Source organism: Podarcis muralis, chromosome 17 (genome assembly GCF_964188315.1).
Source record: "Podarcis muralis chromosome 17, rPodMur119.hap1.1, whole genome shotgun sequence".
NCBI classification, from domain to species: domain Eukaryota; kingdom Metazoa; phylum Chordata; class Lepidosauria; order Squamata; family Lacertidae; genus Podarcis; species Podarcis muralis.
Genome location: NC_135671.1, coordinates 8690288 through 8708430, shown reverse-complemented (window position 1 = coordinate 8708430; position 18143 = coordinate 8690288). Strand labels below are relative to the sequence as shown.

The 18143-nt window shown below is 44.2% G+C and overlaps 1 protein-coding gene across 1 annotated transcript; it reads right to left on the bottom strand.

The window, feature by feature from the left end:
- Positions 1-453: 453 nt before the first annotated feature.
- SPINK2 (serine peptidase inhibitor Kazal type 2) lies at positions 454-7918 on the bottom strand. Its single transcript, XM_028712829.2, has 4 exons — positions 7753-7918; positions 6244-6284; positions 4784-4893; positions 454-712 (listed from the first exon to the last, which is right to left on the bottom strand). Exons 1-4 carry the CDS (start codon positions 7811-7813, stop codon positions 664-666), a joined length of 261 nt encoding a protein of 86 aa, XP_028568662.1. The 5' UTR covers positions 7814-7918; the 3' UTR covers positions 454-663.
- Between the last annotated feature and the right edge of the window lie 10225 nt (positions 7919-18143).

Here is an 18143-nt window from a genome sequence, read left to right as displayed (position 1 = left end):
GGATTTTTGTGAAGTTAAGTATGTGTTTACAGAGTTTGGGTATGCTTGGGAGTGGGGTAGAACAAATGCTTCAGACCAGAGGGTTACAGAACTACCACTACTTGCCCTTCAGACAGTCTTTCAAGACAGAGCTAGTCCCTCCCAAGATTCCTTCTTGGCCTTCCTCGCTTCCTTTGGCAGCTGACGAAGCCATGCTAGCAGCACACGTTCTTTTCCTCTCCCTGAAGCCCTGTGAGTTCATGCATTCTTTGCTCAAGAAGGAACAACCCCTTAACCAGCGAATGATGTTGGCAGTCCCAAGTGGGCTCTTCCCACTGCGGCCACCCACCTGCATGTTCTACAACAGCTTGAAGTAGCCATGTGATTCCTGGGTGTTCAGCTTGCAACTCACCCCATGTTTATATGTAGAAGCTAAAATCACCGGGACATGGAACACAATAAAGAGAAGATGCGGAATCTCCAAAGATTGTAATTTATGGCTGCATCGCAACACACACACACGAAGCAACACACCTGTTTGTTCAACAGAACACCTGTATTAAGCAAATTCAAAAGTTGGGTAGAGCAAACGAGTTTGTTTTTGTTGCAGCAGTTGGAAGGCACTTTTAAAATACGGTTTCAGTTACTAAGCAGGCTACAGAGGTCTCTTTCTTGAAGCTTATCTCATGAGCACGATGTCTTATAGGCAATTTGTACACTTTTTTCATGTTCTCTGTAAGAGAATGCAGATAAAGGGAATGGCAAAGCATTAGTCATCTGCACTAAGCTACCTATAGAACTGTAATTGACTTGTCGTGTGTTTGTGTACAGGGGGGCGGAGAACAGCACTTAGCGTATTCTTCCTGCTACATTTCATCTGCACTAGAGTGCATGATAGACATGTGGGTGGGAAAAGGACAATTTTGAGCATGCAATTTCTCCAATTTTGTATCAGCATGTAAAGTGCTTTGTATTTAGGAGATTTTACCCAATAATTGCTACAAAGTGTTTTATAACTAAGCAATTTGTTTACAAAAAAAATAAAAATCAATTTGGTGTGCTAATCTGATGACTGGAAAGGCAGTGTATTTTTTTTAAAAGTAAATTTAAAGTGCTATTAATATTTAAATTAAAAATGTGTGAAAAAGCATTTAGAGCAAATGAAAAAAAATTTTTTTTTAACAACCACAATGACAAAATGGCACTAGCAGAAAAAGTAATTGTTTCGTTGTATACTGTGTTGGAATTATTTTAACGAGAAATAATAAATAAGTATATTGAATAAATAAATAAATAATAATGAAGGTTTACAAAAGCAAATGCATAGTAATAAGCTCAATGACCCAATGTGTCACTGCAGTCATCAAATGGCATGTCTTTTTTCAAAAACGAAAGCAGCCTTAAAGAGATCTAAACCTCTTGGAGACAGTGCTTCTTTCCCATTTTTCCAAAACCAAGCCCAATTTTCTAAAGTCTGAAAAGAGACCCAAGAACCGGGGGTGGGGTGGAGAGACACAAGAGAATAACTGTTTGATTACAACACTATGTAAAGGTAAAGGTAAAGGTACCCCTGCCCGTACGGGCCAGTCTTGACAGACTCTAGGGTTGTGCGCCCATCTCACTCAAGAGACCAGGGGCCAGCGCTGTCCGGAGACTCTTCCGGGTCACGTGGCCAGCGTGACATCGCTGCTCTGGCGAGCCAGAGCCGCACACGGAAACGCCGTTTACCTTCCCGCTAGTAAGCGGTCCCTATTTATCTACTTGCACCCGGGAGTGCTTTCGAACTGCTAGGTTGGCAGGCGCTGGGACCGAACAACGGGAGCGCACCCCGCCGCGGGGATTCGAACTGCCGACCTTTCGATCGGCAAGTCCTAGGCGCTGAGGCTTTTACCCACAGCACCACCCGCGTCCCACAACATTATGTAGATGCTTCATAAACAGGGATTGAATAAAATCCTAGCTATGTTGATGCTTCATAAACAGGGATTGAATAAAATCCTAGCTATTCCAAGGAATGTACCTAGTGTGGAAACAGCCAGACTCCCATCTCAAGAGAAAAAAACATTTTTGCAAGGATCCTCATCCAGGTATTATTGTAGCAGTGTTATAGGCCTCATAAGGAAACAAGGGAATGTTTAGGGATAAAAACTCACTTCCTTAAGGAAATGAAACAGTAGAAAGATGATGGAACATTTTAAGTGCAGCGAAGGTGGCAGAAAAGCACCTGTTTTCCTATAGAGCCCATTCTGCTAACGTGTAGCTGAGGTTAAGTTCTATAAGCCTCACACTCTGCTGACATTAGGACCAGAGACAAGGGTGAGGCGAACGGCAATTGCAGCCTCTTGCTGCTCCCCTCTGCCACCTCCCCCTCTGTACCACTTCATGGGTGAGCCTGCTCTGATCATACTTATGCTGCAGAAGCCATGGCATGGAGGTGAACACAATTAAGTTTCCTCTGGGATGACGCCACATCTGGATCCACTGGCTGACATACTTGGAATAGAAAATTAATGACTTGGGGGCTCAAAGACCTACTACTTCCTTCCCAACGAAGAGCTTTTATGCTAGCAAGACGAAACGCTTTCCCCTCCGCAGTAACCACAGGTAGATACTTGCAAATTCCTTATCAAGCCTGCCTGTGTGCCTGTAATCAGGGAGTACCAGATTCACTAGACCATATTCTTTTGGACTGCCCTTTGCACAGAACTCCTCAAAGAGATGCTGAGCAAGATATTGGATCTGCAACCCAAGGCTCTGAAAGCCAAATGAGGTTCCTCCTAGTGGATAGGGACAAGGACATTACTGCCCCAGTGGCTTCCTTTTTAATTTCCATCTTACCTGAAAGGGTTCTTAATGAATCATCCCTCTAGGGAATAGACAGGGTGAAGCAGAACAATCAAGTACCTTGTGATCCTCGACAGCCTCACTCCTGTCCCTTTTAAATTTATCCTAGTGTTTTGAAATGTTTTAACTCGTAATGCCAATAAAGGTATTTTCATTTTATTGTATTGTTACCAAGTCACCATCCTGAGGGTCAAGGTGAGGAGTGTCACCTCCCTCCACTTTGCATCACCCCAAACCTGATCACTATAACTGTATATCATGGGGTTGTGCAGCAAGGTGTTCCGGCGAAGTGGTACAGTGTAGGAAAGGAGTTTAACCTCGCTCACCATCTGGGTATCTGAGAATTTGCAACTGATGTTCTGCAAGACGAACAGTCCTTCATGAACCTAAGCACTGCAGTGTTGTAAATCAGTGGAGATCCTCCAGGTCCAATCACCCATCCCTCTTTTCATTGCTGTAGGATTTACCGTATTTTTCACTCTAAAGGATGCACCCGACCATAGGACGCACCTTGTTTTAGAGGGGGAGAACAAGAAAAAAAAAATCTCCCCCTCTCTGCCCAGCGCCCCTTCAGGGAAGTGGCAGGAAGCGCTGCGCAGAGGCGGAGAATTTTTCTTCCTTGTTCTCCCCCTCTAAAACAAGGTGCCATTCAAGGTGCGTTCGGTCACCTTCAGGCGGCTACCTTGGAAGCCTGGAGAGGGAGAGGGGTCGGTGCGCACCGACCCCTCTCGCTCTCCAGGCTTCAGTGAAGGCAACCTTCAGTGAAGGTTCCTTTCGACCTGCTCTTTGGGGCTGGCGGGGGGAAGCTCCCCCCCCCCCGCCAGCCTCAAAGAGCAGATTGGGGAGCAGCGGAAAGGCGCACAGCCTTCTGCTGCTCCCCGAGCTTGTGGGGCTGGCGGTGGGGGGAAGCGCTGCCCCGCAGCCCCAAAGAGCAAAGAAGCCAAGACAGTGAGCAGGATGTATCTGCCATAGCCCCGTGCAACCTCTCCAGCTGGGAGAGGCTGAACGGGGCTATGGCTTCTTTAGCCCCGCGCAACCTCTCGGCCAGGGAGAGGCTGCGCGCAGCTATGGCAATACCCCCACCTCCCACAAAAGCCCACAGGAGCCACGCACCCTTTACGGAGTGCGCGGCTCCTGTGGGCTTTTCTACGAGGAGGGAGAAGGGACTGACTGGCCGCAGAAAATCCCGCAAGAGCCGCGCGGAGCTTGTGTGTGGCTTTGGGGGGCTTTTCCTGCCTGCCCCCCCTGCATTCGCTCCATAGGACGCACACACATTTCCCCTTCACTTTTGGAGGGGGGAAAAGTGCATCCTATAGAGCGAAAAATACGGTAACCTTTTCTCATAGACAGAGTGGGGGGCTCGTTTAATTTCACTGCACACAGGTAGTGTAGTGACAATAAAGGTTTATTATTATTATTATGTTCCATTCCTATACGATGGCGTTATATGTATGAAGCTCTTTTCATTCATTCTTCCAAGTATGCAGAAACCCCTCCCCTGCCTGTTAGTTGGCACAGGGCCACCAAGTTTGCTATTAAAATGACCTGGAAGCATCTTGTTTGGTTTTCAAGCTTTCCTTCCACCTGCAGTGTGGGGATTGACTTGATGGTTAAGATTCCCATGGACCTCCAAATCTCTTCTGTAGTGCATGTACACCATTTCTGCTACAATATAATTTGAATTGTGTATTTTGAACTGGGAATGTACACAGGGGAATGTACCAAGTGGTCTTTTGTCTCTTTCAGCGCCATGATTTTCTGAAACTTCCCATCTACTTCTCAGAGAATAGTTAACTCTGGGGAGAGGATACTGAAGTAAAGAGATGGTCCATTTAATCAAGTATGAAACTTTTGAAGACTTCTTACCGATAGCTTCTAAAGTATGAATTAGCTAAAAGCCTGGGTTGACTATCTGTAAACCTAAGACTTCTGCAGCCAGAATCAGTTAGTTTCTAGTTACCTGTTTGCAGCACAAAGCATACACTCATTTGCGTAAGTTTCTCCATCAGTCCCACAAACAGGATTAAAGTTCCTTGGGCATCCAGGTAGAGAATATAAATCGCATCTGGGCTGAGAATGAACAGATTTACAGTACTGATGTTTACTCAAATTGTATTTTTTGAAATATTTATTCAGAGTAGCATTTCTTCAAGTCTCAAAAATCCCAGTTTTCATGAAGCAAGCCTACACACAGGATCAGTTTACATAGATAAAGTAGCATGATAAAAACGTGTGGCTGTGAGGAATGATAGGTATCGTGAAAGTTGAGTTCACAACTCCAGTCACATATTGCATGAGTCCCATTCAATTCATATTTGACAACTTTGTAGGAATGCAATTATTGCAAACTTAACTCCACATCATGCTTGCAGCCGGGGGGTGGGCAGGGGGCTATCTGACAAGCTAGCTGGTACCCATAACTGCATGCTGAGCTTCGGTGTGGTTGAATCACTTTCTTCTAATCTGCATCAGTTTTGTATGTATTAATTCATGTGTCTGTTCCCTTCTGTTTCTGCAGTAATGTGATTTTAAAAGCTATACAAAAATTCATATATATTGATATACAGGTAACTTGCAATTTACATGCATTTAGCTTGCGCAATTTCAACTTTATGCAGTTCAAACCACACAAATTAAATGTGCGGAAGGTGGAGAGCTTAAAAGCTCTTTTTGCACAGGGTTTTCCTGGTGCAGAAAACTTGCTTACCGGGCTCTGGGAGGTTCTAGCAAAATCTTGTACGGCCCTGCAAGATCTCACAAGCCTTCCAGAGCCTCGGGGGGTGGGGTACAACCTGTTCAGCATGCTGGGTCCAGAAGGAAAGATTGCTCACACAGAGGCACTTCCAAGGAGGTGGTTTGACGTATATGTGCCATCCCCAGAACTTAACTCCTGCACAAGTTTTAAGTTATCTGTATTTAAGTACCTATTTTATCCCAAAATGGACTTAAACATTATTATTTTTCTCAATGTGCACAGTTCAACTTCTAAATGTATTTTATCCTAAAACACCTTTTAAGAAACCCACTTGGGGGTGTTTTTTGAGCAGGTGACTGTACTGAAAAATTAGCAAGCGTGAAATGCAGAGGATAATTTATGTTCCTATCCATGTTTTAGCCGAGGGATGTGAATTAGTTCCACTTAAGAATGCAGACTGAACAAAATCCACTGCACCGTGTGTGTGTGTGTGTGTGTGTGTGAGAGAGAGAGAGAGAGAGAGAGAGAGAGACTAGAACAACCTTCCTCAGTCTGCTGCCCTCCAGATGTTCCGGACGATAACATCCATCAGTCGATGGGAGTTGTCCAAAAATCATCTGGAGGGCAGCAGCTTGGGGAAGACGACACAAGAAGATGGGGATGGTGGGACACCGATGGGAGTTCTTCTTGTTACTCCCCACTTCCCCCACTATCCCTAAACTTACCTCGGAGAGGCCTTCCCCAGAAGGAGGCATCAACAGGAGTCCTGAGGGAAAAGAGCAGCCACGGGTTATGAGAGCAGAACGCCATTCCCACACCTGCCATGAACACACCTCTCTCCTCCTTCTCCCCTTCCCTAAACCCTGTTGCCAACTGATCCAGAAAACTGATCCAAACCCTCCCCCCCAAATTCTGGATCCACTACCCCACCATTTGCAAGAAGGAACACGAGCCATTTGCCCGTATGCACTGCAGCCAGTGCCGGATTTACGTATAAGCTAAACAAGCTATAGATTAGGGCCCCACTCTCTTGGTGGCCCCCAAAAAATTCAAAGGGAAAAACCCCTGAATGTACATTTCCAAAATATAAGATAAAAAAAACAAATAAAATAAAACCTACATACACCAACAGTGTTATGTGTTGTGTAGGCTCCTATGATGTAAGTAGGGCTAGTAAGCCTGCTAGCCTGCTCCCTAAAATATCACTGGTTTGCTCGTTTCTATATACAGGGTGCCTACATTCTGCATGGACTGGTTGTAACAATTACTTTGATCAAATACATATTTTGTTATGTGCAAATGGCTTTAGATACATAAAGGTACAGGGACCCCTGACCATTAGGTCCAGTCGTGACCGACTCTGGGGTTGCGGTGCTCATCTCGCTTTACTGGCCAAGGGAGCCGCCGTACAGCTTCTGGGTCATGTGGCCAGCATGACTAAGCCGCTTCTGGCGAACCAGAGCAGCGCACGGAAACACCGTTTACCTTCCCACTGGAGCGGTACCTATTTATCTACTTGCGCTTTGACGTGCTTTCGAACTGCTAGGTTGGCAGGAGCAGGGACCGAGTAACAGGAGCTCACCCCGTCGCAGGGATTCGAACCGCAGACCGTCTGATCGGCAAGTCCTAGGCTCTGTGGGTTAACCCACAGAACCACCCATGTCCCATTTCTATATATAGGGTGCCTACATTCTGCATGGACTGGTTGTAACAATTACTTTGATAAAATACATATATTGTTACGTGCAAATGGCTTTAGATACCTATGAGGTCTATAAATGACCATGTAGCATATATTCAGCACAAAAAAACAGCGACAATTTGTTGATGACAGAGGACAGCTGAACATATACAAGGCTCCAGTACTTTCAGTAGCTTAGGGACTCAACGAACCTCAATCCGGGCCCTGCCCTGTTGCCAACTGATCCAGATCCTCCCCCCCCCCCAATTCTGGATCCAAACCCTCCCCCCATTCTCAAGAAGGGACACGAGCCGAGGCGAGCGTTGCCATTTGCTCACGTGCGCCCGCAGCCCGACCTTTCCCAGAAGGAGCAGAGGAGCAGGGGCTGCTTGAAGAAGTTGGCAACCCAACCCTCCCCTGGTTGCCGTGGCAACGCGGCCTCACTCCTCCTCCCCCCCCCCGCCCCGCCCCCGGTACCTCAAGAGTGTGTGTATGGGGGGGGGGCGAAGGATGGAAGGGGGCAGAGGGCGAGGGGCGCTCGCGGCGGGGGTACCTGCCACGAACCACCACAGAAGCAGCAGCGCCGGCGCCGGCGGGAAGCCCGACCGTCGCATCCCGGCGGCGGCGGCGGCGGCGGACGGACCGGAGGGACCACGGAGCTCCTCCCCCTCAAGGGCTTTCGCGGCTCCGCCTATAGCGCCCGCCAGAGAGAAAGAGGGGAGGCCCCGCCCTCCGCCACGCCACGCCCCCTCCGCCTCGCGCCCCTCGGCGCGCTCGAGCAACTGACTGCCCTGCCCACGTGACGTGCCCCGAGCGCTGAGGCGGCCAGTTGGCAAAAGGGCCGTGAGGGGAGAGAGTGTGTGGCGGCGGCGGCGGAGGGATCGCTGCTGGACTGTGGTGTTTCTCTCCCGGCTTTAAAAAAAAAAAAATATGAAGAAAATGTTTCAGTTAAACAAGTTCAAGGGAAAAAAATAATGAAGTAAAACGTGCATTTTTTAAAAAAACCACAACACCCCCCCACTATAATTATATACATACTCGACTAATACAAATATAAATGAAAATATTATTCTAACACGTATACATTTATTTACAACATATGCTTTTCAAATATGCCCACAATCTAAAAGCTACCCGTCCCTATGTTTCAAGAGTTGTCACGACTTCTACTCGTTGAATAAAGGCGACTATATAGATTTAGCTTCCCAGTGGATCAGTATCAGCAATATTTATCAAAAACTGCAGGATACATTGTGGCTTCAAACACTAGCAATTGGGAGAACTGGAATAAACTCCATTCATCCCAGAATCCAACAAAGCCTCTTTGTAAAAAGTCATCAGGGAATGCCTTGCAGATATTTTAGTTCCTTGGGCCTTTAATCTCAACAAATTTAGACTTCCAGTCCTACATAAAGGCAGTTTTGTTTCTGTTTAAACGTAAAAAGAATCCAAATTGTTTATCAAAATGCCGCCCAGAGTGGCTGGGGCAACCCAGTCAGATGTTGGGGGCGGGGTACAAATATAATGATGATGATAATGATATAATGCTAACAACAAGAACAGCAGCAGCAACAGCAACAGCTAAGGGATTTACTGTGATGTGAGCTTTCACAAACTAGAGTCCTGTTCATACGATGCACGAAGTATTATCCTGGCTGGCATATAGGAAAGGTTTTTTAAACAGCTTGACCAAATGACCAGTGTCAGGGGTTCAGGGAGAGAGGCACAGGTGAGGGAGGAGACGGAGAGCGAGGGGGAAGAATCCAGGAACGAGGAGGAGGAGGATGACGATGACTTGAGGGATTCCATGAGCCTTTCAAGTGATTCGGAGGATTCCCAGAAAGGGGCGCCTGTGGTCAGGCCAAGGGGAGTCACAGGGGGGACTCGTCAGGAGCAGGGGACCAGCGGGGGAACCAAAAGTGGGAGCTGGGAGTCGGGACCGGCTTCTCCGCCAGAGCGCAGTGAAGGGGGTGGAGATTCCAGAGTGACAGGGGAAGCAGATCCGAAAGCAGAGAGGGAGGGGAGATCGGAGCAAGACATCCTCCCGGAAGGGGAGGGGAGTAGTGCAGGGAGTAGTGTAACTGTCAAGAGGAAGGTCAGAGGTTGCGAATGCGTGCCAAGTTCAAACGTGGAGGCGCGCGGAAGTACAGGGAGCCCGGAGGAGGAGCCAGGTCCCAAAGCACGCAGGAGGGGGGAAGAGCTGTCTGGGGATTCAGCGTCAGGGGAATCCAGGAGGGGCGAAATCCCAGGGGGCAGAAAGACCCTGCGGAAAAGGAAGGAAAGGAAGAGGTGGAGCAGCACAGCCCTCTTAAACTGGTGCAGAGGAGGGACTGACTCAGAGGGGACTTCAGCGGTCTAAGCGTAACAGACGTGGGGCTGCGCGCCTCGGCTGTGGAGCGAACAATGTACTGCAATAAACATCTTTGTATATAAACTGGACTTGGCGTTGGTCTCTTGTGAGCTGGGACCTGAGGCAGCCCTGACAACCAGGAAATTCAAAAAGTACTGTTTGCAACAATTCTATGTAAAGCTTAAGGGCCAAACTACATGCCAGGATAAATATGCTTCATAAAGAGTGAATTTAAATGGACCTCTTTTAATCTTGAAGAAAATACAACCCCGAGGGTCTGGTCTACATGGGGTTCCCTATGTGGACTGGGATCCCACATCAGTTTTCTGCTGAAAATCGCCTCGTCAGCTCTTTTCGATCCCAAATCTCTTTGATCCTAAAGGGGCTTATTTGCAGTAACTGGCACAGAGGTGGGGGTGGGAATAGGAGCTGGCTTTTTGGCAAGAAAACGACAGCTTTCAGAATAGGGTCTGTATGGCCCATTTAAGCACATTTTTACAAAGTCACGTTTATCTTAAATAGCAGTTTGACCCTAAGATAAGCAAAGTTACTATTCACAACCATAGGATTTGGCACTGCAGAGTGATACAGGATACCATTGTCTCCATCTTTGCCTAAAGAAGCGAAATAGGCTTCCTGTCAAGTTCTTCTTCAACAATTTCATGTTGCAATTTCCCCTTGAAATTCCTTTGCTGAAGAATAACAACTTTCAGGGCAGCAGCAAAGCGTCCAACGAGATTGAGATGTTCTTGCCCTAGTTTCTGAATGTTGCAATTTCTGGTTTTTATTCTGTATTCTTTTGTGCACCTGATTCTTCTGCATGGAGTGCAGAGCAAGCATTGCTGGAATATATCACATACATATGCTGGAATACAGTATATCACATTCCAATATATCACATTGGAAGATGAACATGTGAATGAGCCCTGTGTTCGCATCATAGCATGTTGTTCCACCCCAATGAGATTATTGTAAAGCATAAGCTTCACTGTCAAACATATATTTTACTCTAGGCATGGTGAGGCAGACCAACAATGCTTTAACAGTATCCCAAAATGTGATACCTGATCATGACATTTTGGGAAACAGTTAAAGCACAGTTAATTATTTATCGTTTTATTTTAAACCACCAGTGGCGTTTGGCTTCAAACGCCAAAACATTTTTGATAATGTTGGCCACTAGAGGGCACATCAGCGTTAAAAAAAAATGCTGGTATGAGAATGATATTCTAACCTGGAACAAACTAGATGAAGCAAAGGAACAGGTTGTTGTTGTTGTTGTTAAAAGAAAGGAGACATGCAGCCTGCATCACTTTGGCCAGACTAATTTTGCATGGTGGAGCAAGGGATCCTTTAGATACAGTGCTGCTTTCCTTAGATTATTCAGCCAGGGAATTCTCAAACTAGAAATATCATTCTCTTAGCTGTAGGCTCAGTAACTCCCAGACTAGATACTAGAGCATATTAGTGTACAGTGGTACCTCGGGTTACATACACTTCAGGTTACATACGCTTCAGGTTATAGACTCTGCTAACCCAGAAATAGTGCTTCAGGTTAAGAACTTTGCTTCAGGATGAGAACAGAAATTGTGCTCTGGCGGCACGGCGGCAGCAGGAGGCCCCATTAGCTAAAGTGGTGCTTCAGGTTAAGAATAGTTTCAGGTTAAGTACAGACCTCCGGAACGAATTGCCAATTGCCTGCCAAAGGCATAGTACTACTCCCCAATCAGTGGGGCTTAATGATGTGTGTACAGTGGTACCTCAGGTTAAGTACTTAATTCGTTCCGGAGGTCTGCACTTAACCTGAAACTGTTCTTAACCTGAAGCACCACTTTAGCTAATATTCTTAATATTTTTTAGAAACTTCATTCTCCAGGGCTGCCTTCAGATGGCTTGGGGATTGGATAACTCCATACCCTTTGACATTTCTCTGATGAAAATTGGGACATCCTAGGGAAAAGTGGGGCATTCCAGGATCAAATCAGAAATGGACGGCTTCTGTAAATCCCAGGCTGTCCCTGGAAAATAGGGACACTTGGAGGGTCTGAAATAAAAAATTGCTCATTACCTGTCTTGGGCCGGTCATCAAACTCTCAACCAAACCTACCTCACATGAATGTTGGATATGACATGGCTGTGAAAGGAGACTTAATGTTTACATCTTAGGTATCTAAAGGATGCTTCTTTGTAATAAAGGGACATGTTTTCCTCACCTCTCACCACACAAATTAGTACAGCTCCAAGGCTTCAACCAATCTTTGCATGTTTCAGATGCATGTCCTGTGTGTTCAAATGAGCTCAGGTTAGCATGCACAGCCCGTTGATTCCTACAAATAGAGAGGAAGTGTTTGCTTCTCAGGATACCAATTTAAGCCCTGCAGCACCTGACACTAGCTTGTGCAGGGAAAGATCCTAGTTGATGGCCCCTTTGGTGTTTCTGTACATACTGTACTTATTTAGGGCAACAGCTAAACAGCTTTGCAAAGCCCATCAGTCATAGGATATACACTGTCCTCTTTCCTCCCACAGCACTGGCCGTGAGTCACATTATCCAGATGACTGGGAATAAGTTAGAGAGCAGTATCTTATTCACTGCAGACACACATTTCCCCCTCTTACTGACACTTAATTTATCTCATTATTAATCTGTGGAGCCTTCTAGGCATGAGAGAGACAAAAAACACACACACAGCGGCTCTTTTTCTGAAATTTCTCATTCCCAGCTGACCGCCTTCGGTGCTGACTTTGGTCTTTTGTGAGTCATTAAAAATAGAAATGCGTAAAGAGATTTAAGCATGCTTTAGCAGCAATGAATGAATACCAGGGTCTGACTTCAGCACAGGGAGATGGGTTTCAAGGAGAGAGCGACAATGAAACCAAACCACCCTGCACAGGATGTATCGTTAACTTTAGCAAGCAAAACAAAAAAAATTCCTTCCAGTAGCACCTTAAAGACCAACTAAGTTAGTTCTTGGTATGAGCTTTCGTGTGCATGCACACTTCTTCAGATACACTGAAACAGAAGTTGCCAGATCCTTCTATATAGTGAGAAGGTGGGGAGGGGTATTACTCAGAAGGGTGGTGGGAATGGGTGATTGGCAGATAGCTGTGATGAGCCTGTTGACGACTCTTAACGACTGCAATAGGTCTAACAGGAAAAAGCAAGGGGTGAGAAGGTGAAAAATGGCTTTGTCATGTATAATGAGATAAGAATCCAATGTCTTTGTTCAGACCAGGTCTCTCCATGGTTTTAAGTTTGGTAATGAGTTGCAATTCAGCAGCTTCTCTTTCCAGTCTATTTCTGAAATTCCTTTGTAGTAAAACAGCTACTTTGAGATCTTGTATAGAATGTCCTGGGAGATTGAAGTGTTCTCCTACTGGTTTCTCTGTCTTGTGATTCTTGATGTCAGATTTATGTCCATTTATTCTTTGGCGTAAGGTTTGGACTGTTTGTCCAATATAGAGAGCTGAAGGACACTGTTGGCATTTGATGGCATACACAATGTTAGACGATGAGCAATTAAATAGTCCCGAGATGGTATGTGTGATGTTGTTGGGGCCAGTAATGGTGTTGTCCGGGTGTATGTGGCAGCAAAGTTGGCATCTGGGTTTATTGCAGGCTCTGGTGCCAGTGTCCGTGTTAAGTCTGGTTGTAGTATTATTGTGGGTTAGGAGTTGTTTAAGATTGGGTGGCTGTCTGTAGGCAATGAAAGGTCTTCCTCCCAGAGCGACGGAGAGCGCCATCTAGTGGACAAAGCGACTATTACGTTCAGGATTTTGCTCCGTCCTTGTGCTTTATTCTCTCTTGCTCTTTTCTTTTTCTTCCCTTTTTCCCTTATTCTCACTGTTTCATATCCTTCTCCCCTGCCTTCTCTCCCCTTCTTCCCACTCTCCTCCCCTCTCTCTTTCCCCTCCCGCTCTCTAATTTGGTCCAGGTGGAGCCGAGGGGGTTTTAAAGTTGTAAAAAGTTTGGCAAAAAAAAAAAAACTTAGCAGAACTTTTTTGGAACTGCTTCTGTATGAACCTCCGGGCATTGCAACGTAACTTTGACTGACTTTGTGGATATTTAAGCCTTGACCGGAGTGGTTTCCCCAAATTTTGTTTGGGATGGCTACCTATTGAGTGGAAAAAGGGATATCTCTGCTGTAGACAGACCTAGGTCGTCACCTAGGCTGCGCCTGAGGACAGACTGATTTTGCTACAGAGCAGCAGAGCAGCATTAGAGGGAACCGCCTGGCGGACCGACTACAAATTTGCAACTTGGAACTTCTTTTTGTTTTCGCTTCGTGTTTTCTCTTTGTGTATTTTCTTCCCAAAGCGCAATTTCCAAGGTTTAATAAGGTACGAGCTCACTTACACAACTATAATTTATAAGATACCTTCCAAGATTACCCTCCCCAAGAGAGTACTGAGATTCTAGAACTTGTTCCTCCTCTTAAAAAAAAAAAAAAAGAGGGGGAAATTACAAAGAATAACATGTTGACCTTCTAGAACAACTAAGGGATATTTTGAATATATCAGGTGAGGGCCATAAAGGCCAAATAGGCATTGTCTAACGGACCCAACGGCCACCAGAAATTAAGCTCTTGGACTTACTGTACCCCTGGTGTATCCAGTAACGTATATTTATTGTGTATAGGTATTTGATAATTACTATATAAGTGGCGTTGCTTAGGATCTCATAATGTCAAATACTGGGAAAAGACCAGAAGGGGGGACTCCAGGGGATAGGAAAGGATCGAAACAAGAAACTGACTTCAAAGCAGACATTTTAAAGATGTTTGCGGAGATTAGACAAAGTGAGAAAAATCTTGAGTTTAAATTAGAACAAGTAGATAACAGAATTGGGAAGATGGATAAAAAGATAGATGAAACAGTTAATGAACTGAAAGGTCAACTGAAAGAGGTATTTAGGAGGACGCAAGCGGTGGAAGAGGGTTTGAAAAAGACAAGGTTAGAAATGAAAGATGTGAGACGGGAGGAGGATAAGATAAAAGCAGAGATCTTGGATTTGAATAAGAACCAAGAGGAAATGAAAGATTTAATTGCCATGAATGAATTAAGACAGAAGGAAGTTAATTTAAGGTTTAGAGCTGTGCCGGAAGTACAAGGGGAGAATATAAAAGTGAAATTAATAACAGAATTGGCCTCATGGCTGGAGATTTCAACAGAAGAGATGGAGAATGCAGTACAATCTGCTTTCAGAATGAAAGCCAAATTAGCCAGAAATAAAAGATTGGTAGGAGATTGTTTAGTCATATTTAAAGAAAGGGAAATGAGGAATATGATTCTCCAAAAAAATAAAGAAAAAAGGCTAAATATTGGCAGAAACTACATTATAATCTTTAAAGATATTCCAGTCAGGCTGCTTAAACGTAGAGACCCATATAAGGAACTGGTACAGACTCTGAAGAGGAATAATATCGAATTCAAATGGGAGTTCCCCGAAGGAATCTCCTTTACTTACAGGAGCAAGAGGCAAAAACTTACGAGCCCAGAAGAGACTAGTAAATTCTTAAGGAAATACAAAGAACTGAAAGTACACAGGGAGGATGACGTGAGTGAGGAGACAGAAAGAGAGGAGGAGACAGAGAGGTCGGAGGGGGAGGAGGGGGGGGAGGAGGAGGGGGGCGAAGGTAAAATATAGAGAGAGCAGATAGACTTCTATTTAGGCAAACAGTATGGTGTTAAAAATCTGGAGCTGGAACATTAATGGCATGAATGATAAGAAAAAGAGAAATAAAATTGAACATATTTTAAATAAAGAAAGTTTGGATATCATATGCTTACAGGAGACCCACATAGCAAGGAAACATAAAAGAGTTCTGATAAATAAAAGACTGGGTAACGAATTCGTATCGGCAGATAAAGGGAAGAAAAGGGGGGTGGTCATATACATAAGAAAACATCTGGAAGCACATCAAATTTTTAAAGATGAAGAAGGGAGGATAGTGGCAGTTCAAATTAAATGGCAAGGAGAAAGTGTACTAATAGTGGGGATATATGCACCAAATAACAATAAAGCAGAGTTCTACAGAATGTTAGAGGGGAAATTAAGTGAATATGCGGACCAGAAAATAATACTACTAGGGGATATGAACGGCGTGGTGTCGTTAGACACTGACAGGCTAAGGGAGGGAGTGAGTAGAGAAGGAAAGTTACCCCAAGCCTTTTTCTCACTGGTCCACAACTTTAACTTGGTGGACGTATGGAGATTCAAATATCCTCTAGAAAAACAGTACACCTTCCATTCGGAACCAAATGACTCATTTTCGAGATTAGACCAGATATGGATATCGGCAGAATTAGTACCAAGAGCTACCAGGGCTGAGATTCTCCCTAAAACGATCTCGGATCATAACGCAGTAAAATTGGAATTGAAAGGGCAGGAGGAAAGACCATACAGATGGAAACTGAAAGACTACCTGCTAGACGACTCAGAAATCATAGAGAAAGCACGGGGAAGGTTAAAAGAATATTTTGAGGACAATTTAGGCAAAGGCACTAAACCGAAGGTGGTGTGGGATGCAGGCAAGGCGGTGATGAGGGGATTTTTCGTCCAACAGAGTGCAATTAAGAATAAAAAAAGAGAAAAGGGGAAAAGAGAAATCTTACAGCAAATAATGGAGAACGAACAAAAATTAGTTGAAAACCCGAAAAACAGAAGGATAAAAGAAAACATTAAGATCCTACAGTCGCAACTGGCAATGCTGATAAATAGAGAAATAGAATGGAAGATCAAAAAATTAAGACAAAAAAGCTTCGAATACGCCAACAAATCAGGAAAATTACTAGCCTGGCAACTAAAAAAAAGGAAGGAACAGAATACAATAAATAAGATTGAGGTGGAGGGAGAAGTGAAAAGCAACCCCAAAGAAATAAGAAAGGCCTTTCTAGACTTTTATAGAGGACTCTACAAAAATAGCGAAAAGAACAATCTGAGGAAAATAGAAAAATATCTTAAAGGGAAGAATATTCAAAAGATTCCGTTACTGGAGAAAGAAAGATTGAGTGCCCTAATAGAGCCAGACGAAATTAAAGAAACAATAAAGGATTTAAAAAAAGGGAAAGCGCCAGGCCCAGACGGGTTTACCGGTAGTTACTATAAAGAAATGGAGACAATCTTGTTGATTCCTCTACAAGAAGTAATGAATAACATTCTTAAAGAAAGGGAACTTCCAGAGACATGGAAGGAGGCGCTAATTACACTAATACCCAAACAGGACTCAGATTTACAACAGGTAAAAAACTATAGACCGATTTCCTTATTAAATATGGATTATAAGATCTTTGCGGGAATTCTAGCAAGGAGACTGAAAAAGATATTGGTAAAAAGTATACACAAAGACCAAGCCGGCTTTTTGCCGGGAAGGCACATGAAGGATAACTTAAGGAATGTAGTAAATATTATAGAATACTTATCAGACAGATGTGACAAACAAGGCATGCTGTTGTTCGTGGATGCTGAAAAGGCATTCGACAATTTAATTTGGGATTTCATGTTGAAACAACTGGAATATATGGAGGTCGGTGCTGAGTTCTACAATGGGGTAAAGGCAATCTATACGGATCAGAAAGCAAAACTGATAATAAACGGTGTGGAGACCTCAGAAATAAGAATAGCAAAAGGAACAAGACAAGGTTGCCCGCTGTCCCCACTGTTATTCATTATGGTGTTAGAAGTTCTACTAAATTCAATAAGAGGAAATAGAGGGATAAAAGGGATAACAGTTGGGCAGAATGAATACAAAACGAAGGCATTTGCGGACGATTTAGTCATAACAATGGAGGACCCAATAAATTCAACAAAAGAGGTACTTGAGGAATTCGATCAATTTGGGAAAGTAGCCGGCTTCAAATTAAATAAAAAGAAAACAAAAATCATTGTAAAAAATATGGAGACAGATAAAGTTGAAGAACTACAAAATGCAACAGAGATAGAGGTGGCCAGGAAAGTTAAGTATTTAGGGATATGGGTAACACCAAAAAATATGGATCTATTTAAAAACAACTATGAGAGAGTATGGAAAGGAGTTAAGAAAGATATTGAAACGTGGGGTAGGCTAAAATTGTCATTCTGGGGCAGAATAGCCACAATTAAGATGAGTGTGCTACCCAAAATGTTGTTTCTCTTCCAGAACATTCCTGTAATTAGGGGTATAAAGGTATTTAAAGAATGGCAGAAAGTGATTTCGAAATTTATCTGGCAAGGCAAGAAGCCAAGGATTCAATTTAAATTGCTGACGGAAAGGGGGGGCTTTGCCCTACCTGATCTGAAATTATATTATGAGGCATCTTGCCTATGCTGGGTTAAAACTTGGATAAAACTGGAAGATAAGGAGGTACTGGATTTAGAGGGATTCAATATTAGATTTGGGTGGCACGCCTATCTATGGCATGGGAAGAGGAAAGCACATAGGGGTTTTGAAAACCATATTTTTAGAGGTGCACTGATTGAGGTGTGGGAGAGGAATAAAGATCTGTTAGAACCTAAAACACCCCATTGGCTATCGCCACTTGAAGTGATGAGCGTTAAAAAGATAAACATGGGAGATAACTGGCCTACATATGAACAACTGCTAACAAAAGAAGAA